We start from the raw sequence: 27212 nt of genomic DNA, 5'->3' as shown, positions 1-27212 counted from the left end.
CAAGAGCCGGGAGGAATCGGTCGGGGCCGAGATCTGCCCGGCACCGCCGGGAGCCGCGTGCAAGCTCCACCGGTGGAGGCCGAACTCCGCCCGCCGTGCCTCTGGGAGCCGTGGTCGAGCTCCGCCTCGCCGCACGCTGCACGGAGGGCAGCGGCATCGCGGGATGGAGTGCGGAGGGTAGGGCAGTGGCGGGGGGGGGGGACTTTTTGCCCGCGAAGGTCGGCACTGGTCGGGGCGGTATGAAAGCAAGAGATAGGAGGAGGAAAACAGGTTCACCACGGATGCCCTAACAAAAGCTGGAAAAATAGTGTGAAAGGAAGACCAGACAAGGCGCTGGACAAGACGAATCGCTGGCCGTGCCATGTGAAGAAGACGAGGTGCATGTGAACCGATGACTGAGGTAGCGACTCAAGTGTGAAAAGGAAGAAAACAGACTGACGTGCTGTGGCGGAGAGTTGAAGTCATGAAATCACCATTGAGTGAAAATCGGATGGTGCACGTTTTTTTTTTTGGCGACGTGGCCACGCTTGCCGTGCGAGTAGCTCTGGAGCTTTCATATATAGAAATTTGTGGATGCCACCATTGCCTAGTCAACAAGACTTGCCGACCAAAAGACCTTGGGGACTAGGTCAGCAGATGGCTAAATTGTATGGTACCAAATCTTGTGGATGATATATATTGCTGGATTATATTCAGAAACGGACAGTACACAAAGAGTTGTTAAAAATCAACAACTGGATTATATGGAAGTTCCAATGTTTTACATTACACAAAGAGTCGTTAAAAATCAATAATTGGATTATATGGAGGTTCCAATGTTTTACGTGAGTTACAATTTTTCGACAATTTGGAACTAAAAAAAAAAAACATTATTGGAATCGTCGTAAAACAATGACTGCATTGTAATGTTCTATGTTCAATCATCTACAGTATGAAGAGCAACTAGGAGTATGTCTACAACATTTAATATAGAAAAAAGGATCTGTAATTTATCAAAATTCAAAATAATCTACGAATATCATAACCCTGAATATATGCAAATTCTGTAATTTAGTATAGCAGTATCACAATTCATATCTGCTTTCCTCTGATTTTATTGAAATGCACAAAGTCCAAGGCCAGAACCACGCTGCCATCCAGCCTCTTCACCACGAACCTCTCCGCCAGCACTGATCCGCCGGCCACCTTCCCGGCGGCGTCCTCCTCCTCGTCGACCCACCCACCCCTGTACTGCTCCCACCGCATCCTCTCCCACATGGTCGTGCACACCCCGATCCGTTGCCCCGTCGCCGCCGCCATGAACCACAAGTACGCGTCGCCGTGCCGCGAGCTCGGCGTCTCCTGCTGTGCTTCCGCGATCCCGCCGATGAGCGCCTTCTTGCTGGCAAGCTTCGAGACGCCGCCGTCCCGGCGCACCGGATCCCAGCGCTGCTCCAGCGTCACCTCGTAGAACGCGCTGCGCTCCATCTGCTCGCGTGGCGCGACGCCGGCTTCTTTGATGAGGAAGAACGGGGAGTACCATTTCCCGACGGCCGCCGTGCCGGTCGTCGGCGCCGGGAGCGCGTCGAGGACGATGCTGGGGACGGAGATCTGGCGCAACCGGAGCGCGGCGTCGAGCCCCAGCGCCTCGCCGAGGTCGAACCTTTTGCTCTTGGACGCGTACACCTCCCAGTGCTTGTGCCGGAGGATCGAGGACGGGAAGGCGTCGGGGGCGACGGCCCTCGCCGTGAACCACCCCCGCCGCCGCTGGACGATCTCGATCTGCTGGTAGATGTCCGCCGGGTTGAACGGCCGCGGCTCTACGTCGCTGATGCACCGGCAGAAGCAGCACGTCGCCATGTCCTCCTCGCGGGAGCACGCCCTGACGAGCCCCTTGCGCTTGCCCTTGGCGATGACAGCGTAGTAGCGGTTGGACGAGAGCGGCAGGTCGGGGACGGGCACGAACACGACGGCTTCTTCATAGGTGCTGCTGCTTTCGCCGGCTCCTACCGTGTACTGCACCTTGAGCACGCAGTTCTGCGGGAACGGGAGCTCGCGCACGCGCCTGTCGGGGAACAGGCCCCAGAAGCGAGTCTCCTCATCGGCGGCGCCCTTGACGACGAGGTAGCCGGAGTTGCGGCCCTCCGGCGGGGGGCCGGACGCCGCCTCCGGTTGGCTCTTGAAGAGGGAGAGCGGCTTTGTTGCGTACATCCTTAAGCTTTGTTATTTTTGTTGGATTAATTCATGGATGCCATCGAACATTATATATAAATTAAGGAGAGAAGTTGCTTGGCTGACTTGGTCACTACAGCAGAACATGCTGGTGCTGGCTACGCGTATTTGAGCTGACTTACCATCGCGTATTTGAACATTATGTCTATTAAATTCAGCACACACAAAAGTTATTGGCAACAAGTCTTTGAGCAGACTTATCTTTGAAGGAAACTACGGCAGCCCTTGAGCTGCCCGAACAACCTTTTTTTCGAAAGGAAACCCTGAAAAACCTTACTCCCTCCGTCCTGAAATGTAGGACATTCTAGGTTTTTTAAGACAGATTATGAAGATAGCAAAAAAACGCATGTACCCATCATTAATATGTTTTTTTATCCTATCTGCACCGAAATCAAGAAGATTAGCATGCCTTTTAATTGATTTCTTTATAAAACTAGCACCAAAACCAAGGAGATAAGCATGGTTTGTTGTTCAAAAGACCTAGGATGCTTTATATTTGAGTATAAATTTTAAACCCTCCAATGCCTTACATTCTAGGACGGATGGAGTACTGTAATACAGTAGTTCAAACTTTAAAATGAGAAAAGGTGAGTAAAGCAAAAGAGTAAAATTTATGTTGAGTCCCTAAATATATAAGGCGGTATCATTCACAGCATTGTACTCCTAAAATATATATTTTCTAGTCCACGAAATTGATTTTGGATGCCTATCACTCATCCAAAAGGGCACGGACCCAACCTAAAAGGTGCTCTGGCCTTCCACGTTGGACCCGCGTGGATCAAGAGAAAGATGAGAAAGACCAATAGTCATGGAACCCCTCTTCTCAGCCCCTCCTCCCCATTCATTGCCTCTCCCCTCCTCAGTTTTCATTGCCGGAGGAGAACCATGGATGAGAGCCCCGCGTCAGGCGGTGGCCAAGATAGAAGCTGCGCCAAGGTTGCGATAGAAGGCGGACCCAACCCCTCAATGGTGAGATCTTTGCCTATGATTCATGTGGTCGCCTTGGTTTTGGAGGAGTGACGAGGTCGAAAGGTTGGATCTTTAATCCAGGGTTGACAATTTTGGGCGGTGATAGTTGGACATCACCGGCGGTGATGCCCATCACTGTTTTTTATTCTTCTATATTTCATTCTTCCCATCCCTCTTGTCCACCCGCCTCCCAGATCTACCTTTCTCCCACGTCTCCTCTCTCCCTCATCTGGACTGCAGTGCACGGGAGCACCTCTGTGACCCTTCCTTCTTCCACCACCACACCACCTCCCATCCCTTCTTCCCTGTGCACGGGAGTAGTGGTGCGGGGCCATGGTGGTAAGCGTGTAGGGTCCCGAGTCGCGGCCGGTCAGTGGGCACCCAGGGCCTCGGGACGTGGTCGGCCGGCGCACTGCTGGCGTGCGGAACTCTGGCGGCTAGCACACGGGGCCTCCTCCTGCTGCCCCTCTCCTTCCTTCTTCCTCAGCTATCCCCTTTCTTCCTCGCACATGGGAGCAACGGATGGCGGGTGGGCACAGTCGCAGTGACCGGCGCACGACGGAGGGCAAGTAGCAACTTAATGGCAAGCGGGTGGGAGCAGCTAGGCCGGCGTGCAGTGGGTGTGTGGGCCGCGGCAGGCGGTGCGAGTGCAACCGTCGTAGTTGCAGCAGCACGGCAGGCAGTTGGGAGCAATGGGGTCAGCAAACAGTGGCGGGAAGTGGGAGAGCAGCCGCAGCAGCATTTTTTTCTCTTTTGTTTTAGCAGGCACCACTGCCAGTTCTGGAATGGGCGATGATATCCTCCACTATCACTATCGAGTTAAATCCAGCGGCCCCCAAAGCCAACGATGATGACTATTTTGAACCGGTGGTGATGGGTGCCATACGGTTTGTGTGCTGAAAGGGCTCACATAGGACTATTGATCTTCCCTTTAATTTTTATCTCGAATTTTGTAATTGAATGTGCCTTGTAATGTAGGTAGCAGTGTGGATCAGTTTACGGTTTAGTTGCATCACGCTGGGGTTTTTGTTGGGTTTGGCCATTTAATGACATGACATCTGTGGATGAGAAGATAAGCAGGTTTGATTATTGTGAGGCTGATACTTTATCTTCGCTCTAATTTGAGGATTCCACACATGACCTAGGTTACACAAATTAGTCCATTTTGTAGGTGTATTGGTTGTTACCAGGGAAGGATGACCTAGCCGATGTGTTGAGTAGTTAGGGTCAAAAATATGGTAGTGCACATTGATCACGATGGCGGAACGGGTGATGTAGATTGAGATGATGTGGTTGTCAACCCATCTTAAGAGTGCCTAAGACCTTAGTCCTGTTTAGGTGGAACATATTGAGAAGCATGAAGGTGAGACACTTCTTGATTTCTAAAGAAATCTGAGAAGCATATCAAAGGGAAAATATAAAAGTGAACCTACAGAACTTGAACTTGATAGTGGCAGTGAAGATGGCGATGATTTACACTTTGTGAATAGTGACAATGAGGTTGAGCATGGAGATGATGATCTATTGTTCATTATGCTGATGTTTATGTGGAGGATGAGGAAGTAGCTAAAGTGAAGAAGATTGGAAAAAGGAGAACTGAAGTAATACAGACAAATGAGGAGGTGGGACCGAGCCGAGGGGAGAAAAGGAAGCACAACTAAATATACTCCCTTGCACCATCTTTAAATATATGATATTGAGACAAAAATTACTCCACAGTCTCAAAATATAACTATTTTTATGTTTATCCAAATATAAAAAGTATCAAAATCTATGGCATCGAATTAGTATCATCAAATCATTTATGAAATATATGTTCATGGTGTACTTATTTGGTGTCTAGAATATGAATACTTTTCCATAAAGATAATGAAACCCAAGATAGTTTGGTTTAGGAAAAGTGAAATATAGACATGTGTTTGGGAGGGAGGGAACAATTTATTTTTAAACTAGTTCACTTGTTCTAAATGTTATATATTTTAAAAAAGAGTGAGTAGTTAATATAAGTAGATGCTATAGAAAGATACAGTAATATATTCTCCATAAATATTGACATCTCTTGCATCAGGATTATGGGTGTACCCATATGACAAACAAATCCATCAACGAGAGATGTCCATAAATATTATAAACATAAATTAACATATTCTCCAAAAAAATGCTTACATATCTGATGCATATGAGTATGCATATGGTTGATATAAATAATAAATATATATAGGTAATATAAGCATATACTAATATATTCTCCATGTCTATCATATTACCTGGATCCTCCAACTCCTCAGGAGTGGGGTGCTCAGGACGTACCTCAGAGCTTGACTCTAGCTGAGGTGCAAGCTCTGCAGTAGTGGAAGGAGTTCCGTTGGCGTCGGAGTCGATGGCCATGGTGCAGAGACCGGCCGCCTTCCCAGCATGAAGGCAAAGGCCAGTGAAGCCCTCTGTGGCCTTCTTCTTGGAGCTCCGCTTCTTTTCGCCGCGGTGGTGTGAGTCGGAATCACTGGAGCTAGATGAGGACGAAGACGTCGAACTCTGGCTGGTGGAGGAGTGATCCTCGCTCTGGGCGACGAACGCCTGCTTGTCCTTGTACTTGCCGACGTTCTTCTTCTTCCGCTCGTGGTGCCGCTTGGAACGTCCGCCATTCTTCTTGTGGGAGTGCCCACTCTTGTGCTTGTGGCGGTGCTCGCGGTACTCCTCGTGCTTGGAGCGGCCGTCATCATCCCTGGAACTCTTCTTCCTGGGGCACTCGGCGGCGAAGTGGCCGGTCTTGCCGCAGTTGAAGCAGGTCTTCGCTCGTACTTGTCTGTTGTTGAAGGCACGCTGGAACTTGTGGATGATCAATGCAAGCTCCTCGTTTCCCAGCACCTCCAGCTGCTCATCTGTCACAGACACAAGAGAAGACAAGCAAAGACCTCCAAGAGAAGGATCAGGGTTAGCTCCAGAGTTGCCTACCAGGGCCATAGACTTGGAGGCGAAGGCATCAGCATGATTGCCTTCCATCTTAGCTCGAGAGAGCTTCTCCACCTCCGAAGCCTTGAGCTTACTGAACAGCTCATCCACAGTGAGGGTCTCATAGCTAGCAGACTCTATGATAGTCTGGACCTTCACCTCCCAGACCTTGCGATCAAGAGCATAGAGAAGCTTCATAGCCTTCTCATGATCGGAGTAGGCCTGGGTGCCCTGTGGCTGGTTCGCACGCACCTTGTTCACAATCGACTGAAAACGACTGAACATGGTGTCGATGCTCTCACCCGGCAACTGAGAAAAGTTCTCGTACTCCCGCCGGTGAGTCTCATACAGCCTCGACTTGACATGGTTGGTTCCTTCATGGAAATTGGCCAACCGTGTCCAGATCTCCCGAGCTGTGAGAAGGTCGCTGACACGATCGAACTCAGGACGAGAGAGACAGGCTATGAGAGCGTTGTACGCCTTGCTATTGACCTCATGTCTCCTAACCTGAAGCTCGGTCGTGCGAATCGCAAGGTTCACATAATCAGGGTCCACGCAAATCTCCCAGACCTCGGAACCTAGACTCAAAAGAAAGGCACGCATGCGCACCTTCCAATAGTCGTAATCGGATCCATCGAAGATCGGGGGTTTGCCCGGTGAACCCATGGTCGCACAACGGTTTCGAACCGAAGAAGGCTATAGAGAAACCGTCCCGGCTCTGATACCAATTGTAGGACCGAGAAATGCGACCAGAGGGGGGGTGAATGGGAGCCTTCGGAAATTATCGCGATCAAAAACTTCGGCTCACAATTCAAGAGTGCACCCCAACCCCAGAGTTCTAGGCGATGTGCAGAGTAGCTACAAGGGAGCTACACTAACACAAAACAAGCCTAGGAACCAAAGCGATCAAGCGCGGAAGCAATTGCACGAAAGCAGTGCAAGAACCAAGCAAGGTATATATCATCGGTTGATCCGACGCACACGTTTGAACGACGTCGGTTAAACCGGTGATACAGAGCCTGCAGCAAACAACCAGTGAGCACCGGTTGAACCGACGCTGGGTTTTGAACCTCGTCGGTTAAACCGGTGATCGAACGTCGGTTAAACCGACAAAATCGCAAACTCACGTCGGTGCAGTTGTCCAGAGGATCAACAAAATGCACCAAACCAAGCAATGAACACCGGTTAAACCGATGCTCCCAAAAACTCCATCACCGGTGCAGTTGTCCAGAGGGTTCACAGACCGAAGCAAATGAACGCCGGATGAACCGACGTTGACAAACCCTTATACACCGGTCGAACGCCCTCAACAGCAAAACCAAATTAGTGACGCCGTTTAAACCGACGTTGGGGAAACCAAAGCACCGGTGCAATCACACAAAACCCCAAAAACCCTAACCCGTGACAAAAGCACTCACCGGTTGATCCGACGCATGCGAAGGCTAGCGTCGGTTCAACCGGCGTTAAGGAAAAATCTGCCCGAGCAGAGCAGAGTTTTTCCAGCCCGCGACCTGAGAGAGATTTGACGTTTGAAAGCCCAAATCAAGTCGAAATCTAACCAAATTTCGCAGGCACGCTCACAAAGACCTTGTGAACCTACCCACCAAAGGAATCGACGATCCACTCCATGGATTGTGAGGAATCGACGAAGAACGAGGCAAGAACGGGGTTTTCAGAATTTTCCTAAAACTGAGTTCTTGAAGGCTCGCGATCTAGATGAATTCTAGCACTTGGTTAGGATGATTCTAGTCGCCAAGAAAAACCTTAAGAACCACAGCAACAAGTAGTGGAAACACCAGAACAAGGAAATCAAGAACTAGGATGATTCATGCAAGTAGAGATCAGATGAACATGAAACGAACCTTGATTTCAAAGCCCCGAGGGCACAAGGAGGGATGGGCCTCCTTTCCCACAAGATCTCCTTACAAGTTCTTCAAAAATCCATTGCTAGAATCCTAGAGATGGAAGGGGAGAAGAAGAACTTGAGAGCGAGAGGGCAGGGAGGAGGTGGCGCCTGGCTTTGTTCTTCTGTTCACTCCAGCCACCGCAACCCAGGGAGGGGCGCCATTCTTTTTTTTTTAGCCAGGCCAGCTGCCCTCCCACTTTTCCTTTCTCTCCAAGCCATCCTCTAATGACTAGACTACCCCTAAGTGCTGAAATTAAACTACAAGGCCCTTAGGGGCAAAACTGGAAAAGATACATTGAAGATCATCCGACGGCTGCGACGACTTGGAGTAGTTTGCTTCGACCCGACGCAATCTTCCCGATGTCGCCACGCGTCCTTCTGGAATCTTCGCGGGGGCAGTTTTGGGAAAACTGCCGAAACCGAGTTCGGGTGCGGTTTTTGAGGAACCGCGAAACCTTCCCGCGCGATGTTTCCAGGCACACCCGCCAAGCCCGATGACGCCACGTGTTCGACCTCCCGCCGAAACCTCTTCGACTTGGCCGACGTCGACGCATCCTGCCGTTGGTTTTTCCCGAGGTACCAACAAACTCCACGCCGTCCCGCCTTGGCGCCAGGAGTGGATCGCCTCGCGGCCCAGCAGTGGCCCAAGCATCTGGGCCGCCCTTCTCCACCGCACGGTCATCCGGTCGGGCCTCCAACGCCACCGCAAGGTCTCCCGCCTTCGCATGGTCGTCGAGCTCCCTGCCACCGCAACGCCGCCGCATGGTGCATCGGCACGCGCCACGCTCTTGTCCAAACCATCTCGCTGCAACCGCGCCATCCGTGTACCTGCACACCACAGACCAAGAACTGGCGCAATCTCCACGGAGTCGCGACTACACACTGTTAGTCCACTCCACATGTTGACAATCACTCATCACACTAAGGAGCAGGCCTCCACTGCCTCTCAATCTCCCCCTTGATGAGTGCATTGTCAACACCACACCCCACACGGGCACTGGTGAACACAAAGGATAACCAAAAAGAAATAGAAAACAAGAGAGAACTATCTCAGTGACCAAAAGCCAATGAAAGCAAGAAAAGATCACTTGAAGATAGCAAAGCCAAAAGAGTCAGCCCCTAAGACAAGGGCAACGGCTCGACGCACTGACTCCAAAACATGCTTGACCCCTCAAGAAAGAGGCAAGGCTCAACACAGCCAAGCATGTGCAAATCTGGTTCCTCCAGAAAGAGGCCAAGCTCAACGCAACCAGAAAAGAGCATGAGAAAGGCTCAAAAACTCCCCCTGAAATGCAGCTCCCCCTCACTATGCAACTCTCCCCCGATGTGTGCACACTCAAAGTCTGAATCTCTCCCTGAGATCAAACAAACAAACTCTCCCCCTTTGGACAAGGATCAAGAAATTTCACCCTAACCCCTAAGGTGAGACAAAAAAACAACATTCTCTCCCCCTTGTTGACAAGGCACACGTCAAGGAAACTCCCCCTGCCTAGATGCTCCCCCTGGAAATATGCCATGAAGTGCATGCGTGCCTAAAAGCTTCCAGGTACAGAACAAGAGCATTTGCAAGGGTCAAATCAGCACAGCTTATGAGGGTGCATATACAAAGACAATGCATGAAGAAGCTCATAAGAATATATCTATACAGATCATGAGCAAGCATTTGTCATTTGTAAAAGAAAAGCATCACCATAAAGGACCTAGCATACTAGAAGGCAAGCAAGCATGCTAGAGCTAGCAAGAACATATAGGTGAGCTACCCAAACCATATCACAGCAACTGCCACTCAAGCGGCCTTGATACCAATTGAAAACTTTCAAATTTCGGTGCCAGGGGTTGAAGGCTTGCAGGCGCTTAACTTAACGAATGTGCCAAGCCTAGGTCAAGGACCATCAGAAGCTTAAGACACCACTCTCAGTCATCCACAGCCTTGTCCAAGTTCTCCAGAGGAGCAGTCTCGATACAAGAACAGTGGTGCAAGCAATCCCACCTGGATCTTTTCACTCAAAGCAACCCAAGATAAACCAAATTGTTGGACTTTTTGAAATTAGATACCAATTAAACTATTCCAACAGAAAAGAGGGCATCTTGTTGCATGTGAGAGCAAGGGACCTAGCCACTAAGCATGATCAAGATAGCATAGGCATACAAACCTACACATGCTAGTAGCAGATCCAGAAGGTGACCATGTTTTATGATTTTCAAAGAATAAAATAGCTAAGCTCAGAGCCAATATACAACATATTCAAAGGAGCTAGCTACTCATGGTCAAAGCATATATACAACTCATAGCATAGCACAAGGCACAAGCAAATGCAGATATCATACATGAGAAGCTTAGTGCAAGTGTAATGCATATGAGCAAATGCAATGCAAGATGGTATGTACACAAAATGCAAGAAAAAGCAAAAAGAAGGAAAAACAAAACCTAAACTACAAAAACAACTACCCAACTCAAAATGGGTAGCACACGCCAAGCTCTCCCCGCAAGCGAGCATAGGTGGCTTGTTCTAGGGGCTTGGTCAAGATGTCGGCTACTTGATTTTCAGTGGGCACATGGGTCAGCTCGACATCACCCTTCTCATAGTGATCTCTCAGAAAGTGGAACCTCACGTCTATATGCTTGGAGCGAGAGTGTAGGACGGGGTTCTTGGCTAAGCTAATGGCTGAGGTGCTGTCAATGAAAATGGGAACTCTGCCATAGGTTAGGCCATAATCACTGAGAGTGTGTCTCATCCAAAGGATCTGGGAGCAACAACTAGCAGCAGCTATGTATTCGGCTTCTGTGGTGGAAAGGGCTACACTAGTTTGCTTGCGGGCAGACCAAGACACAAGAGAAGTTCCAAGAAACTGGCAAGTGCCTGAAGTCGACTTGCGATCAATCCGACACCCACCATGATCAGCATCAGAGAAGCCAACCAACGCAAGAGAAGAGGAAGAAGAGTACCATAAGCCAAACTCAGGAGTGTATCGAAGGTACCTGAAAATCCTCTTTACAGCGTTCCTGTGAGAAGTGCGCGGAGAAGCCTGGAACCTCGCGCAGAGACAGACCGCGAACTGGATGTCGGGTCTGGTGGCCGTCAAGTACAGGAGCGAGCCGATCATGCTCCTATACTCCTTCTGGTCCACAGCAACACCTTCAGTGTCCTCATCCAGCGCCGTAGAAGTGCTCATGGGAGTCGGCATGGGACTGAGGTCCCCGAAGTCGAACTTCTTGAGCATGTCCTTGGTGTACTTGGCCTGGTGGACGAAGGTGCCATCCCGGGTTTGCTTGATGTGCAACCCGAGGAAGAACTGAAGCTCACCCATCATAGACATCTCAAACTCCCTGCTCATGTCATCAGAAAAACTAGAAACAAGAGAGTGAGAGGAGCCACCAAAGATAATGTCATCCACGTAAATCTGAACCAACAGAAAATCAGCACCACGCCTGAGGAGAAACAAAGTCTTATCTACCGATCCCATGACAAACCCCTGTTTAAGCAAAAAGGCTCTCAATCTCGCATACCAGGCTCTAGGGGCTTGCTTCAGACCATACAAAGCCTTCTGAAGCTTGAAGACTCGGTCTGGAAACTTGGGACTCTCAAAGCCAGGAGGTTGCTTCACATAGACCTCCTCCTCTATAAACCCGTTCAAAAAGGCACTCTTAACATCCATCTGATACAGCTTGAACCCCTTTGAAGCTGCAAAGGCTAAAAAGATCCTGATGGCCTCTAAACGAGCTACAGGTGCAAAGGTCTCCTCATAATCTATCCCCTCTTGCTGGCTGTAACCCTGAGCTACTAACCTAGCCTTGTTCCTCACAACCATCCCATCCTCACCCTGTTTGTTCTTGAAAACCCATTTGGTACCTATAGGGTGGCAATCTGGTGGAGGCTCTACAAGGACCCAGACTTGGTTTCGCTCAAAGTTTTCTAGCTCCTCATGCATCGCATTGACCCAGTTAGAATCAGATAAAGCATGTCCAATATCTTTGGGCTCAAAGGAGGCAACAAACGCTGAATGAGCAAAGCCAGCGATACTTGTTACCTTGGACCTCGTGGTTCGTACGTTGAGGTCACCTAACATTTGTTGAGGTGGATGACGACGCTGAATGTGTCGTGGTGCTTCTCTTGACGAAGTCGCCTCGCCACTGCCCTCAACATGGGTCCCGGAGGAAGAACCTTGAGCTGGACGTGGATCGGCCGTAGTCGAAGCTGTGGGGAGCGGGCCGCCATCATCGTCAGAACTCGAATCTCCAGGAAGTGGGCCTGCAGCCGGCGCAGGGACACCACCATCATCCTCAAAGGCCTCAGGCTCATCCTCATCCTCAAAGATGTCCTGGCCAAACTCATCATCACCTGCACACTCCAAAGAAGCAGACAAAGAAGGAGTGGACTCGTCGAAGGTTACATTACAAGTTTCGACGATCCGATTAGTCTCAAGAATAAGAACACGATAGCCTCTGGATTGAAGAGCATAGCCAAGAAGAATGCCATCAGAGCTCCTAGACTCGAACTTATCAAGATTTCCCTCCTTCAGAACAAAGCATCTGCAACCAAAAGCACGCAGGTGGGACACTCTGGGCTGTCGACCAAACCGCAACTCATACGAAGTCTTTTTCATGAATGAGCGAAGGAAGATGCGGTTGGCAACATAGCATGCGGTGTTGATCGCTTCGGCCCCAAAACGCCTAGGAGTTCTATGCTCATCGAGCATCGTCCTGGCCATTTCCACTAAGGTCCGATTTTTGCGTTCAACCACGCCATTCTGTGGAGGAACATAAGGAGAGGAGTATTGGTGATCAAGACCAAAGTCACGACAGAAGTCATCAAAACGAGCATTCTTAAATTCAGTTCCATTATCACTGCGGATAGCCCTCATGGCATGTGGAAGCTCGTTCTGTAACCTCAAAGCAAGATCACGAAAGTGCTGAAAAGTCTCATCCTTAGTCTCCAAGAAGAAAACCCAAGAGTACCGAGAGAAGTCGTCAACGATCACAAGAATGTACCACTTCCCACCGACAGAGCGCACGCGAGCAGGACCAACGGTGTCCATGTGAAGAAGCTCGCCAGGGTGCGATGTCATCACCTGATTTACAGGTGGGTGCGGAAGGGAAACCATCTTCCCATGACGACACGGGTGACACACAAGGTCCTTGTCCATCTTCAGCTTGGGCAATCCTCGGATCAGACCAAGTGAGCTGAGCCTAACTAGTAGATCAAAGCTCAAGTGACCGAGTCTCCTATGCCACCTCCAGAGCTCAGAAGACTGACCAGTCACCAGACAGTGAGAGGTGCTAGAAGAAGATCCAGAAAAGTCAATGCGAAACACACGGCCAAAAGGAACAATGCCGCACACAAACTCTCCTCTGGAATCAAGAACACGCGAGCAACCTCTCTTAAAACTCACTTCAAACCCATCATCAAGAAGTTGTGAGACAGAGAGCAGATTAAAACCCAGCTTATCAACAAGAGCAACTTCTCTCAAGGTGAAGTCATCTGAAATCCGAATAGCGCCAACTCCACGTACCTTTCCTCTGCTGTTATCCCCGAAGGTGATGTACTCTTTGTCCTTCATCGGGGGTGAGGCTGGAGAACCATCTGTGACTTCCGGTCATGTGGCGCGAACAACCGGAGTCCATGAGCCATATGTCCTCCAGGCCTCGAGTGTCCTGCTCAGTAAGAAGAGAAAGAGCGGGCAAATGGCCCGACACTGGGGTTAGCACAGAAAGAAGCAAACCAGTGTCGTGCCATCTGCTCGAAAGCAGGGTAAGTATCCTCAAACGAAAACTGTGGCTGGCGACCACCACGCTGAGGAAAACGTGGTGCGCCTCCGCCACCAAAGCTTCGGCCTCGCTGACCACCACCGAAGGCACGGTGTGGAACAGGGCCGGCGAAACCACCAACAGGAGCACGGGTAACCACCACCGCCTCCCCCTCCTCCACCTACACGACGTGGCCTGGCATCCCGCCTCTGCCCACGTCGAGCTGGAGTGTGTCCACCTGTAGCCTGGTGGAACACTTCCGGAGCACGCCTCTCAGACTGCCTGCGCTCAAACCTCAACCTCCGGAAGCAAAATTCTGCCAAGTGACCCTCCCTTTCGCACCACTCACACAGGTAAGGCTCTCTCTTGTGTGTAGGCTGTGGTGTAGAAGCTGGGGCTCTCTGAGGAACTCTGGGGGGCTGAGTCCTCACCTTGGGCTTAGGAATTGGCTTACCACTAGGAGGGAGTGTATCCAGTCGGTTCTTGAGATGGTTAGGCTTGGGAACCCACACTGGATTTTTAGGTGGAGCTTTAGGTGGCTCAGTGAGGATTCCGTCCTTAACTGGTGCTGGCTTAGGAACTGGTGAAGCTGTGGAAGAGAGTACATTCACACTCGGCTCAAGTATCTCACCAATCTTACCATAGGGTTGGACAAAGTCAGCAGGAGTAAAAGCAAAACCAACCCCAACACCATCAGGACGCTTAAACTGCTGAACCATCATGCCCAACTGAGGCTCGCGGGCGGACACCCAACTGAGAATCTCCCGAAGGTGGGAGTTCTCCTCCTCCATCCGGGTCTTATCCTTCCGTGCCTCCTCAAGCTCAGAGATCAGGCTTGGGCACACAGTACAATTAGCAGAGCAAGAGCTAGGAACTGCGGATTTCTCCAACTTCCTCAAAGCAACATTCTTCTCCTTAAGCTCTTCTCTAAGTGCTGGGCACTCCTTGCAAGCACCCAAGAGGGTAGGCCGAGACTTGAGCTCATCCATGGCCTTCTTGCCCTCCTCGAGCTTGAGCAAGTTTTCATCATACTTGCTCCTGAGCTCGGACAGGTCAGACATCAAACCGATGCACTGACTGCACTCATCCTCCTCAACACAATCCTCCACTACGGGGGAAGACTGAACAATCTCTAAAGCTAACTTAGCTTCCTTCAGCTCCTGTCTCAACGCCCTAAACTGCCTCTTAGCATCCTTAATGATCAAATCCTGATTATCTAAAGCAGTGTAAAGATCCTCCAACTCCTCAGGAGTGGGGTGCTCAGGACGTACCTCAGAGCTTGACTCTAGCTGAGGTGCAAGCTCTGCAGTAGTGGAAGGAGTTCCGTTGGCGTCGGAGTCGATGGCCATGGTGCAGAGACCGGCCGCCTTCCCAGCATGAAGGCAAAGGCCAGTGAAGCCCTCTGTGGCCTTCTTCTTGGAGCTCCGCTTCTTTTCGCCGCGGTGGTGTGAGTCGGAATCACTGGAGCTAGATGAGGACGAAGACGTCGAACTCTGGCTGGTGGAGGAGTGATCCTCGCTCTGGGCGACGAACGCCTGCTTGTCCTTGTACTTGCCGACGTTCTTCTTCTTCCGCTCGTGGTGCCGCTTGGAACGTCCGCCATTCTTCTTGTGGGAGTGCCCACTCTTGTGCTTGTGGCGGTGCTCGCGGTACTCCTCGTGCTTGGAGCGGCCGTCATCATCCCTGGAACTCTTCTTCCTGGGGCACTCGGCGGCGAAGTGGCCGGTCTTGCCGCAGTTGAAGCAGGTCTTCGCTCGTACTTGTCTGTTGTTGAAGGCACGCTGGAACTTGTGGATGATCAATGCAAGCTCCTCGTTTCCCAGCACCTCCAGCTGCTCATCTGTCACAGACACAAGAGAAGACAAGCAAAGACCTCCAAGAGAAGGATCAGGGTTAGCTCCAGAGTTGCCTACCAGGGCCATAGACTTGGAGGCGAAGGCATCAGCATGATTGCCTTCCATCTTAGCTCGAGAGAGCTTCTCCACCTCCGAAGCCTTGAGCTTACTGAACAGCTCATCCACAGTGAGGGGTCTCATAGCTAGCAGACTCTATGATAGTCTGGACCTTCACCTCCCAGACCTTGCGATCAAGAGCATAGAGAAGCTTCATAGCCTTCTCATGATCGGAGTAGGCCTGGGTGCCCTGTGGCTGGTTCGCACGCACCTTGTTCACAATCGACTGAAAACGACTGAACATGGTGTCGATGCTCTCACCCGGCAACTGAGAAAAGTTCTCGTACTCCCGCCGGTGAGTCTCATACAGCCTCGACTTGACATGGTTGGTTCCTTCATGGAAATTGGCCAACCGTGTCCAGATCTCCCGAGCTGTGAGAAGGTCGCTGACACGATCGAACTCAGGACGAGAGAGACAGGCTATGAGAGCGTTGTACGCCTTGCTATTGACCTCATGTCTCCTAACCTGAAGCTCGGTCGTGCGAATCGCAAGGTTCACATAATCAGGGTCCACGCAAATCTCCCAGACCTCGGAACCTAGACTCAAAAGATAGGCACGCATGCGCACCTTCCAATAGTCGTAATCGGATCCATCGAAGATCGGGGGTTTGCCCGGTGAACCCATGGTCGCACAACGGTTTCGAACCGAAGAAGGCTATAGAGAAACCGTCCCGGCTCTGATACCAATTGTAGGACCGAGAAATGCGACCAGAGGGGGGGTGAATGGGAGCCTTCGGAAAATTATCGCGATCAAAAACTTCGGCTCACAATTCAAGAGTGCACCCCAACCCCAGAGTTCTAGGCGATGTGCAGAGTAGCTACAAGGGAGCTACACTAACACAAAACAAGCCTAGGAACCAAAGCGATCAAGCGCGGAAGCAATTGCACGAAAGCAGTGCAAGAACCAAGCAAGGTATATATCATCGGTTGATCCGACGCACACGTTTGAACGACGTCGGTTCAACCGGTGATACAGAGCCTGCAGCAAACAACCAGTGAACACCGGTTGAACCGACGCTGGGTTTTGAACCTCGTCGGTTAAACCGGTGATCGAACATCGGTTAAACCGACAAAATCGCAAACTCACGTCGGTGCAGTTGTCCAGAGGATCAACAAAATGCACCAGACCAAGCAATGAACACCGGTTAACCGATGCTAAAAAAAAAACTTGAGCGTCGGAGCAGTTGTCCAGAGAGACAACAAAACCAAAGTAAATGAACGCCGGTTGATCCGACGTAGGCAAAACCCTATACGTCGGTCAACGCCCAAAACTGCGAAACCAAAAAAGTACCGCCGGTTAAACCGACGTCTGGGGAAACCAAAGCACCGGTGCAATCACACATAAACCCCAAAAAACCCTAACCCGTGACAAAAGCACTCACCGGTTGATCCGACGCTGCAGGAACGCCTAGCGTCGGTTCAACCGGCGTTAAGGAAAAATCCTGCCCGAGCAGAGCAGAGTTTTTCCAGCCCGCGACCTGAGAGAGATTTGACGTTTGAAAGCCCAAATCAAGTCGAAATCTAACCAAATTTCGCAGGCACAGCTCACAAAGACCTTGTGAACCTACCCACCAAAGGAATCGACGATCCACTCCATGGATTGTGAGGAATCGACGAAGAACGAGGCAAGAACGGGGTTTTCAGAATTTTCCTAAAACTGAGTTCTTGAAGGCTCGCGATCTAGATGGAATTCTAGCACTTGGTTAGGATGATTCTAGTCGCCAAGAAAAACCTTAAGAACCACAGCAACAAGTAGTAGGAAACACCAGAACAAGGAAATCAAGAACTAGGATGATTCATGCAAGTAGAGCTCAGATGAACATGAAACGAACCTTGATTTCAAAGCCCCGAGGGCACAAGGAGGGATGGGCCTCCTTTCCCACAAGATCTCCTTACAAGTTCTTCAAAAATCCATTGCAAGAATCCTAGAGATGGAAGGGGAGAAGAAGAACTTGAGAGAGAGAGAGCTGGGAGGAGGTGGCGCCTGGCTCTCTTCTTCTGTTATGTCCAGCGCCAGAGCCACCCAGAGAGGGGCGCCTTCCTTTTTTACTAGCCAGGCCAGCTGCCCTCCCACTTTTCCTTTCTCTCCAAGCCATCCTCTAATGACTAGACTACCCCTAAGTGCTGAAATTAAACTACAAGGCCCTTAGGGGCAAAACTGGAAAAGATACATTGAAGATCATCCGACGGCTGCGACGACTTGGAGTAGTTTGCTTCGACCCGACGCAATCTTCCCGATGTCGCCACGCGTCCTTCTGGAATCTTCGCGGGGGCAGTTTTGGGAAAACTGCCGAAACCGAGTTCGGGTGCGGTTTTGGAGGAACCGCGAAACCTTCCCGCGCGATGTTTCCAGGGCACACCCGCCAAGCCCGATGACGCCACGTGTTCGACCTCCCGCCGAAACCTCTTCGACTTGGCCGACGTCGACGCATCCTGCCGTTGGTTTTTCCCAAGGTACCAACAACTCCACGCCGTCCCGCCTTGGCGCCAGGAGTGGATCGCCTCGCGGCCCAGCAGTGGCCCAAGCATCTGGGCCGCCCTTCTCCCACCGCACGGTCGTCCCGGTTGGGCCTCCACCGCTACCGCAAGGTCTCCCGCCTCCGCATGGTCATCGAGCTCCCACCACCGCAACGCCGCCCGCATGGTACATCGGCACGCGCCACGCTCTTGTCAAAACCGACTCGCTGCAACCGCGCCATCCGTGTACCCTGCACACCACAGACCAAGAACTGCGCGCAATCTCCACAGAGTCGCGACTACACACAGTTAGTCCACTCCATGTGTTGGCAATCACTCATCACACCAAGGAGCAGGCCTCCACTGCCTCTCAGCCGGCCTCGCCGTCGCACGGCCCGATGCCTTGCGGTGGCTCGACGAGCAGCCTCCAGGGAGCGTCGTGTACGTCGCGCTGGGCAGCGAGGCTCCGGTGACGGCGGCGAACGTCCGCGAGCTCGCCGCGGGGCTCGAGCTTCTCCGGGGCGCGCTTCCTGTGGGCGCTCCGGCCGCCGAGCGCCGCCGCGGCCGGCGCGCCGCCGCTGCTGCCGGACGGGTTCGAGGAGCGGACGCGCGGGCGCGGCGCGGTGTGCGCCGGGTGGGTGCCGCAGGTTCGCGTCCTGGCGCACGCTGCCGTGGGCGCGTTCCTGACGCACTGCGGCTGGGGCTCCGTCACCGAGAGCCTCCGGTTCGGCCTCCCGCTAGTGATGCTGCCGTTCATCATCGACCAGGACCTCGTCGCGCGGATGATGGCGGAGCAGGGCGTCGGCGTCGAGGTGGCGCGGCGCGACGACGACGGCTGGTTCGGCAGGGACGACGTCGCCGAGACCGTGAGGCGCGTGATGGTGGGGGAGGAGGGGAAGACGCTCGCGCGCAACGCCAGGAGGCTGCGGGAGGCGGTCGTCGGCGACAACGGAGGCCGGCAGGAGCTGTACGTCGACGAGCTCGTTCAATACTTCAAGAGGCACAGGTAATTCACCAAGCTAGTCGCTTTGAGGAATTGGGGCGACGCAAGTGTTCCACGAGCTCAGCTCGTTGAATGCTACTCAAGACAATTGCATTGCATTATTGGTGTACCATTGGCTGAGATTTATTTTACTACGGTACATCTTCAACAAGCTGCACCTGATATCTTCTTATGAACTGTAACAGTATGCGTTACAAGTTTTGTTCTAGGACATGGTATTCGATCATATTCTTTTATCGTACGTAAGCAGCTAATTGAACAGATTATGCAAGTTACACAGCTAGAAAAATGTGTATTAGTGCCGGGCTAGAACAAAAATATTTAGTACCGGTCAAAACACCCGGTACTAAAGAAACACATTAGTACCGGTCGGTATTACCGACCGATACTAAATTTCTTTATCTCTACCACGTTTGTGGTTTTTTTTTCCTTTTCCTTTTCTTTTCTCATTTTCTTTCCTTTTTCATCCCACGGTGCTGTCCATCACAAATTTCAAAATTACACAATTACATTTTACAAGAGTCACAACAATCACAAGATTTCATTACACAAGAATCAAGAATTCATTTGACAAGTCACAAGGATCACAAGATTACACAACAATTACATGATTTCATTTCACAAGGCTACACAAGAATCACAAAATGCTCACAAGATTTCATTTCTCGCTGCCATTCAGCAGATACAGATTCTTTATCCACAATATCCAATTCAGAGAAGGCCCTCTTCCTCTTTTGTCTTGGCTGACTGTTGATTCATGCTCACAAGAGGCATCAAGACACATAGTAGTTGCTGCACTGGGTGCACAGTCCACGATCTACGTCCAAGCTTTTCTGAAGGGATTTCAAGAAAATCGCTGAAAATAACCACATAAGCAAAAAAAAAGGCCAACCACCAGCCAAGAAAGTAGCGGGAAACAAGGAGCAACCCATTCCGCTCAGTTCCCCAATCCAAGCATCAAGAAACGAAAAGAAAAACAGCCAGAAAAGAAAAGCCGCTCAGTTACCCCTGCGTGCTCCGCCGCCGGGGTGGCCCGGCCCCCGCTCCAACGCCGGGAGGCCGGGCTCCTGTGCCCTCTGCTGCTGAGGTGGCCCGCCTGCGCTTCGCAGTCGGGTGGCCCGGCCCTCGCTCCGACGCAGGGAGGCCATGCCCCAATGCGCCGGCGGTGCCCGCAGCCAAGCCGGCGGGCCTTGCGCCAGCGACGGCACCGTGCGCCGGCATCCCGCCCAGCATTTAGCTCCGCACCCGCTGGTGCCCGGCAGCCAGAGCAGATCTAGAGGAAGGGAAGAAGGCAAGAGAGAGGAAGAGAGAAGAGAGCCAGTGGGAGGCTCGGAGAGAAGAGGATAGGACTCAGAAGATAAATGGGAGATAGAGGACTGAAGAGGATAGGACTCAGAAGATAAATGGGAGATAGAGAGGAGCCCGGGAGGGGAGTTGCGCTTAGTACCGGGTGAAGCATCCACCCGGTACTAAAGAGGATTAGCTAAATTTATACCAGCTGTGAACACCAACTGGTATTAATACGTCACCTTTAGTACCGAGTGATTCCAGCACCCGGTACTAAAGGGGGCCACGGAGCACGCCGGGAATCTATTCTTTAGACTCGGAACTAAATGTGTGCATTAGTACTGGCTCAATTTGCAGCCGGTACTAACGCTAGGGACGAATGCCCCATTTGCTAGCAGTGTTATGTTCAATGCTGCAACTTGGGATTAGAACATTTCATGAATTTATTAGCTCGTAGAATATAGATGGAAATATTGAACAAATTCTGAATATGCCTCGACCCCCAGTGCCCTACAATTTATCATTTGCTGACTTTGCTGTTTACACAAAAGCAAATGAGTGTTTTACCCTTTATTCAAACAATGGATATTCAAACTTCACAATGTTGGAAATATATTGATTTATTGAAGACGTCAGTCCTCCAAAGTTCTAGTCACCACCAAATAGCAACACTTCATGGAGTGGGGGGCAAGCTAAATATAGAGTTGAGCATAGCTCAATAGGTTAGGTTAACTTGTATCTAACCATATATCACAGAAAACTAGCCATTCATCCAAGCCCATTAGTACCGGTCACATTTGAAACCGGTACTAAATGGTCCCTGGGGTCATTTAGTACCGGTACTAAATTTTGAAGTGCTCTGAGGCTATTTAGTACCGGATCATACCACCACCCGGTATTAAATGCTATCACGTATATATGTTTCAGTGCTAAGCGACATGCATGTCTGTTGATAATGAGATGTTTGTGATGACGGTCAATCTCAAGTTCTATTTGTCTGATTGTTGGGAAATGCTCGTAGGAGTGGAGTATGCTTGCTTTTATACTAAAGATGAGTGTACCTATGTTTGTATGATGAGCATCTACGCCTATCTCTAGTAGTTGGAGCAAGAAAGGGAAGGAAGTGACAAGATGCCCGGTGACCATGGATGAGGGAGGACAGGATCAGAGGAGGTATATATGTCGGTAGATAATACAATAAGTGGGGCAAAATTTCAGAAAAAAATGAAAGCCGTATTTTTCAAACTTAATGTCCCTTTGTTAGTTGCAACCACTACAAATAAGCTAACATAGACGACTAAGACCACTCAACCATAAGCCGTCCAAATTATAAGGTTAATTTTGCAATCAACCATGAACCATAAGCCGGTAGATAATACATTTTTTTTTTGCATTTTCGACTGGATGACCTACATAGCTAGTCACTGCATGACCACACTAGAGTTAATTTTACAATCTAAAAACTACACCTCAATATGTGAACGACGTGTAGGGATCACGTCACGTCTCACCGGCTGCGTGCATCCATCCCCCATAAGCCACCATGGCCGCCGGAGACGACCAGCAGCGGCAAGATGAAGCCAGCAGGGCAGCAGCTCCTCTCCACATCGTGGTGTTCCCATGGCTGGCCTTGGGCCACCTGATCGCGTTTCTCGAGCTCGCCAAGCGACTGGCGGCACGAGGCCACGCCGTCACCTTCCTCTCCACGCCGAGGAACATCGCCAGGCTCCCGCCGGTGCCCACGGCGGCCCTGTCCGGCCGCGTCCGGACCGTGGCCTTGCCGCTGCCGCCCGCCGAGGGCTTGCAGCGGATGGCGCGGAATCTTCAGCTGATGTGCCTCACAAGAAGGCTGACCTGCTCAAGGTCGCCTTCGATGTCCTCGCCGCGCCCTTTGCTAACTTCCTCGCCTCCGCTTGCGCACAGGACCGGAGGAAGGATGGACTGGAGGGGTTTGACAAGAGGCCGGATTGGATCATGGTCGACTTTGCGCACCACTGGTTGTGCCCTATTGCCGATGAACACCAGGTGAACTGTACTTGCCTGTTGTAAGTCTATTTTTCAACCTCGAACTATCACAATCGTCCGATTTTCAATCCTAAACTAAGAAACTAGACATCCTGTGCCAGCTAACAAACGAAACCATGCAAATTATCCCCACAAACCCAAACCCAAACCACCACGACCCGTACGTATTCTCGCCCAAGGCGCCGACGTGCGCTGGTGGCAGGAGCTGCTGCTGTTAAATTTAGCTGTTAAATTTAGCCTCATATTGAAAATTGATAGTGGGGTAGCAAAACATATATATAATGTGGGGGCAGATCTAATCCAACAAGCTAGTATTTTCAATTGAGTTAGGCCCGATGTCTTGGTTGATTGGGTTCCTGTAGACCCCAGGCCTGTTAGGGCACCAACTCGTGGGTACATCGAGCTCCTCCTCTTCCAACTTGGAGTCGTCGCTCTCCCTCGCATTCTCCCGCTTCTCACTCTCGTTGTCATCTTCATCCTCCGCCCACGACCATGAAGACTTCCCACGCCACTCCCATCGACCCCACGCACCCCACATCCCCACATACGCCTCGTCCGCTCCCACCCCTAGGCAATAGCCCCACTTGCCGCTCCCCCTCCACGCCGCAGCCACCCCCTCCGCCGACACGCCTTCAAGGTGGCAGAGCACGAGACGGCTACAGCCCTACCTGCCGCTCCCCCCCCCCACGCCGCACCTCTCCCTCGCATTCTCCCACTTCTCGCTCTTGTCATCTTCATCCTCCGCCCACGACCACGAAGACTTCCCACACCACTCCCTCGACTCCCATGGACCCCACGCACCCCACATCACCACATACGCCTCGCTCGTCCGCTCCCACCCCTAGGCGGCACCCTACCCACCCACCGCTGTCGTAGCGACCTCCGCTCCCGTTCGCGCCGGCTACAGCCCCCCCTTCCCCCTCCCCCGCCACAGCCACCCCCTCTGCCGACGCGCCGTCAAGGCATGCAGTAGAGCATGAGAGCCAAGTGTTAACTAGATGGTAAGCACCACTTTGGAAGGGTGATGTGGCCCAAAACAGGGGTGGTTTGGGAGGAGGATAATTTGCACAGTTTTGTTAGTTCACTGGTGTATGATGTCTGGTTTCGTAGTTTCGAGTTAAAAATCGGACGATCGTAATAGTTTAGGGTTGAAAACGGACTTTAGCCACAAATAAACTTATATAGAAGCATGACACATGCTCAACTCTTTGAAAATGCCCGCACATATGCGCACCCTATCTCTTTGAGCACCTCAAGACACTCAACGACGTACTATTGGAGAAGTTATTATTACGGTGCCTCTATGGTGGCAAACACATTGCTTATCACTATAAATAAAAGAAATAACAGTAGTATTAATTTCTAAATAATAAATCCAGAAAATGTAACCACCTGCATTGAGTCTTAAAACTAAACATGAAAGGAGAGATTCTATCGTAGCAACACGTATGAGCCTATCCACACGTGTAGTAATATATAATGAATTAATGTTTGTGTTGCAAAACTAATGAATCCACTGCCTGTTTAACTGTAATTCTAAGATGCAATGAAAAACTAGAACAGAGAAATATAAGAACCAATCCATGAAACGAAAATATACACAAACAAACAAAAAAAGGTTACCGATAACTTGTGAAACTGAATGGTTCTATTTAACTGATCAGTATATGCACATCGCACTCTCTTCTCATATGTACAATTGTCAATCATCAATTCCAGGTTCCCTGCGCGATGTTCTTCAGCGTCCCGGCAAACCATGATCGCGTACAACGGCTCACGCCGGGACAACGCCGGCCACCCCCGCGTCACCGTCGACGACTTCATGCGCATGCCGAGGTGGTTCCCCTCCCCGTCCCTCGCCTACCGCCGCCACGAGGCCGCGTGGAAGGCCGCCGCGTTCCGGCCCAACGCGTCCGTCGTCTCCGACGTGGAGCGCATCTGGCGGACGGAGCAGCGCTGCCGCCTCCTCGCGTTCCGCGGCTGCCCGGAGGTCGAGCTCGGGGTGTTCCCGCTGCTCGCCGAGCTCTTCCGCAAGCCCGCCGTCCCCGCCGGCTTCCTGCTGCCGGAGCCGGAGGACGTGCGCGGCGGCTCTGAGGAGGAGGCGGCGGCGCGGCACGGCGCGCTGCAGTGGCTCGACCAGCAGCCGTCGAGGAGCGTCCTGTACGTGGCCCTCGGCACCGAGGCGCCGGTGACGGTGGCGAGCGTGCACGAGCTCGCTGCGGGGCTCGAGCTCTCCGGGGCGCGCTTCCTGTGGGGCGCTCCGGCCGCCGCCGGACGGGTTCGAGGCGCGGACGCGCGCGCGCGGCGCGGTGTGCGCGGGGTGGGTGCCGCAGGTGCGCGTGCTCGCGCACGCGGCACGCCGCGGTGGGCGCGTTCCTGACGCACTGCGGCTGGGGCTCCGTCGCCGAGAGCCTCCGGTTCGGCCTCCCGCTGGTGATGCTGCCGTTCGTCGTCGACCAGGGCCTCGTCGCGCGGATCATGGCGGGGCGGGGCGTCGGCGTGGAGGTGGCGCGGCGCGACGGCGACGGCTGGTTCGGCAGGGACGACGTCGCCGCGGCGGTGCGGCGCGTGATGGTGGACGGCGACGAGGGGAAGAGGACGCTCGCGCTCAACGCGAGGAGGCTGCAGGAGTTGGTCGTCGGCGATGATGGCGGCCGGCAGGAGCGGTACGTCGACGAGCTCGTGGAGTGCTTGCGGAGGCACGGCTCCACCGAGACGCTTTAATTTGATGAGGAATTAAGGCCACGCAAGTGTTCGACGACAGCTTCTATGTACAATGCGTATATATAGGATTTGCCCTTTGCAAGAGCATTTGTATTTGTTTGCCCTTCCCACAGTTCCAGGGGGCATCTATTCATCGCATGTGCAACTAAAGCTATAGTATCGCACACATTTGTTAGAGATATAAAAATAGAAATTGTTCCGAAATAAAATAAAATATTCCAAAAAAGATAAGTTCCGGAACAAACAAAAATGTTCCAAGAAATATGAAGAGATAAAAATTATTCCGAAACAAATAAAAATATTTTAAAAAATATTATCTAAATATAATCAAGTGTGATAGTATGACTTCTAATCGCACCTGCGATGAATAGACATCACGCAGTTCCATCACACAAACCACCCCCCTCCGTGGCACGCGCCCGGACGCACGCCCGGAGGAGATGCTCCGCCCGCCGTGAGTACTGGGCACGGCCCCACGCTGGGCACCGGGTGGACTCAAGCGCCGGGTTGCGGCCCCGCCGGCCACCGCGCCGCTCCCCCGTCAAGCCCATCCATGTCAGTCACCGCCGCCACTCGCTGCTCGCTGCCGGGATCCGGTCAGCTGCCGCTGGGATCCGGTTGGGTGTCGCCGGACCCGCAGTTCCTCGGCCCGATCCACTGACCGCCGCCTGGGCCACGCCCTCCACCTCGGCTGCGCCGTCGCATGGGCCTTGCCAGCGCCGCTACCACCCTCCGCCACAGCCACGCCTCGCCCCCGGATCTAGCCCGGCTGCAGCAGGATCTGGCCCCGCCGTTTGTCGTCCGCCGCGTGCTGGCCTTGGCGGCGGCACCGCCACGGTCGCGCCTCGCCCCCGGATCCAGCCCGGTCGCAGTCGAATCTGGCCCTGCCGCCGTCGTCCGCCGTGTGATGGGCCTCGGCGGCGGCGCTGCCATGGCCGCGCCTCGCCCCTGGATTCGGCCCGGCTTGGGCGCGGGCGGTGCCTCCGCCACACCTTCCTACTACCTCCTCGGCGGATCCTCGCTAGAGGAGGGATGGGAGACGCGCCACCACCGCCGGATCCTGCCAGCCCCTCCTTGCATGGTGGGAGCCCTAGCCATGGCGAGCGCCGCCCTTCCTCGCGATTCATGGCGTGGGATCCCTGGCCGTGGCTGCCGTCCGCGTGCGCCGCCCCTCCTTGCGTTCCCCGGCGTGGGAACCCTGGTGGCCATGGCCGCCGGCGCCCGCGATCATGACTCCGTGCGTGGGAGCCCTCGAAGGAAGGGAGGAAATAGAGGGAGGGGGGGAGAGAGGGAGAGGGAGAGGAAGGTTGCGGTGGTTGCGGGGGTGATGGAGGTTTTGATGTGATTTAGGGACTGATGTTTGTTTTATATGTTGGAAGTGTTAGTGGGCTGGACATCTGGGCCTGATATTTGGAGGCGGACGACTTATACCCGTCCGCTTCCGTTAATGATATACCTGCCTCGGTTAATCTATTTTATGAGACGGTTTTTTAACCGTCTCAGTTAATAAAAAATGGCCGCCTCGGTTAATCGCAGACATTAACCGAGACGGTTTTTTAATGTTCCCGCCTCCGAGGCCTTTTTAAAGCACCTCGATTAATCAGTTTTTATAGTAGTGGCCGCTCCCCCGTGGCTTTCCCGCGTTGGTCACCGGAGGAGCTTTGGACGGCAACCATAGGGTAAGGGGCTGTTTGGTTTATAGCCACACCTCGCCACCACTACAGTACTCGCGCCACGCTACAGTTCCACCACGGAACAGTCAACAGCAGCGGCAGTTGATTGTGTGGCGCTGGAATTGCCCGCCACAGCCTGTGGCTTACCACACCCGTGGTTTGGCTATAATCCAAACAACCCCTAACTCCAGCCCAGGCGGCGGGCTGGAGACGGGATGCAAGCGGGTGGGGGGCCGAGCTGCCACTCCCCCACCATTCCGTTCCTTTTCCGAAAAATTCCAGTACAAGTTGCTGCCTGGTTCCATTTTAC

At 52.3% G+C, this 27212-nt stretch overlaps 2 protein-coding genes, 1 long non-coding RNA gene and 2 pseudogenes across 3 annotated transcripts; 2 read left to right on the top strand and 3 right to left on the bottom strand.

Annotated features, from left to right (window-relative positions):
* Positions 1–855: 855 nt before the first annotated feature.
* On the bottom strand, positions 856–2226 carry LOC120712325. Its single transcript, XM_039998082.1, has one exon. The coding sequence runs from the start codon at positions 2188–2190 to the stop codon at positions 1072–1074; it is 1119 nt and encodes a 372-aa protein (XP_039854016.1). The 5' UTR covers positions 2191–2226; the 3' UTR covers positions 856–1071.
* Positions 2227–5342: 3116 nt separating this feature from the next.
* On the bottom strand, positions 5343–6180 carry LOC120713425 (suppressor protein SRP40-like). The gene is made up of 3 exons (XM_039999391.1): positions 6046–6180; positions 5448–5946; positions 5343–5350 (listed from the first exon to the last, which is right to left on the bottom strand). Exons 1-3 carry the CDS (start codon positions 6178–6180, stop codon positions 5343–5345), a joined length of 642 nt encoding a protein of 213 aa, XP_039855325.1.
* A 12329-nt stretch (positions 6181–18509) lies between these two features.
* LOC120712323 lies at positions 18510–19434 on the top strand (annotated as a pseudogene).
* A 270-nt stretch (positions 19435–19704) lies between these two features.
* LOC120712324 lies at positions 19705–20630 on the bottom strand. The gene is made up of 2 exons (XR_005690848.1): positions 20200–20630; positions 19705–20026 (listed from the first exon to the last, which is right to left on the bottom strand). It is a non-coding gene; the product is annotated as an uncharacterized LOC120712324 (long non-coding RNA).
* A 1284-nt stretch (positions 20631–21914) lies between these two features.
* Positions 21915–25359, top strand: LOC120712322 (annotated as a pseudogene).
* The last annotated feature ends 1853 nt before the right edge of the window (positions 25360–27212 follow it).

The sequence above is a fragment of the Panicum virgatum genome, chromosome 6K (assembly GCF_016808335.1).
Source record: "Panicum virgatum strain AP13 chromosome 6K, P.virgatum_v5, whole genome shotgun sequence".
NCBI classification, from domain to species: Eukaryota; Viridiplantae; Streptophyta; class Magnoliopsida; order Poales; family Poaceae; genus Panicum; species Panicum virgatum.
This window is presented reverse-complemented; position numbering and strand designations above follow the sequence as displayed.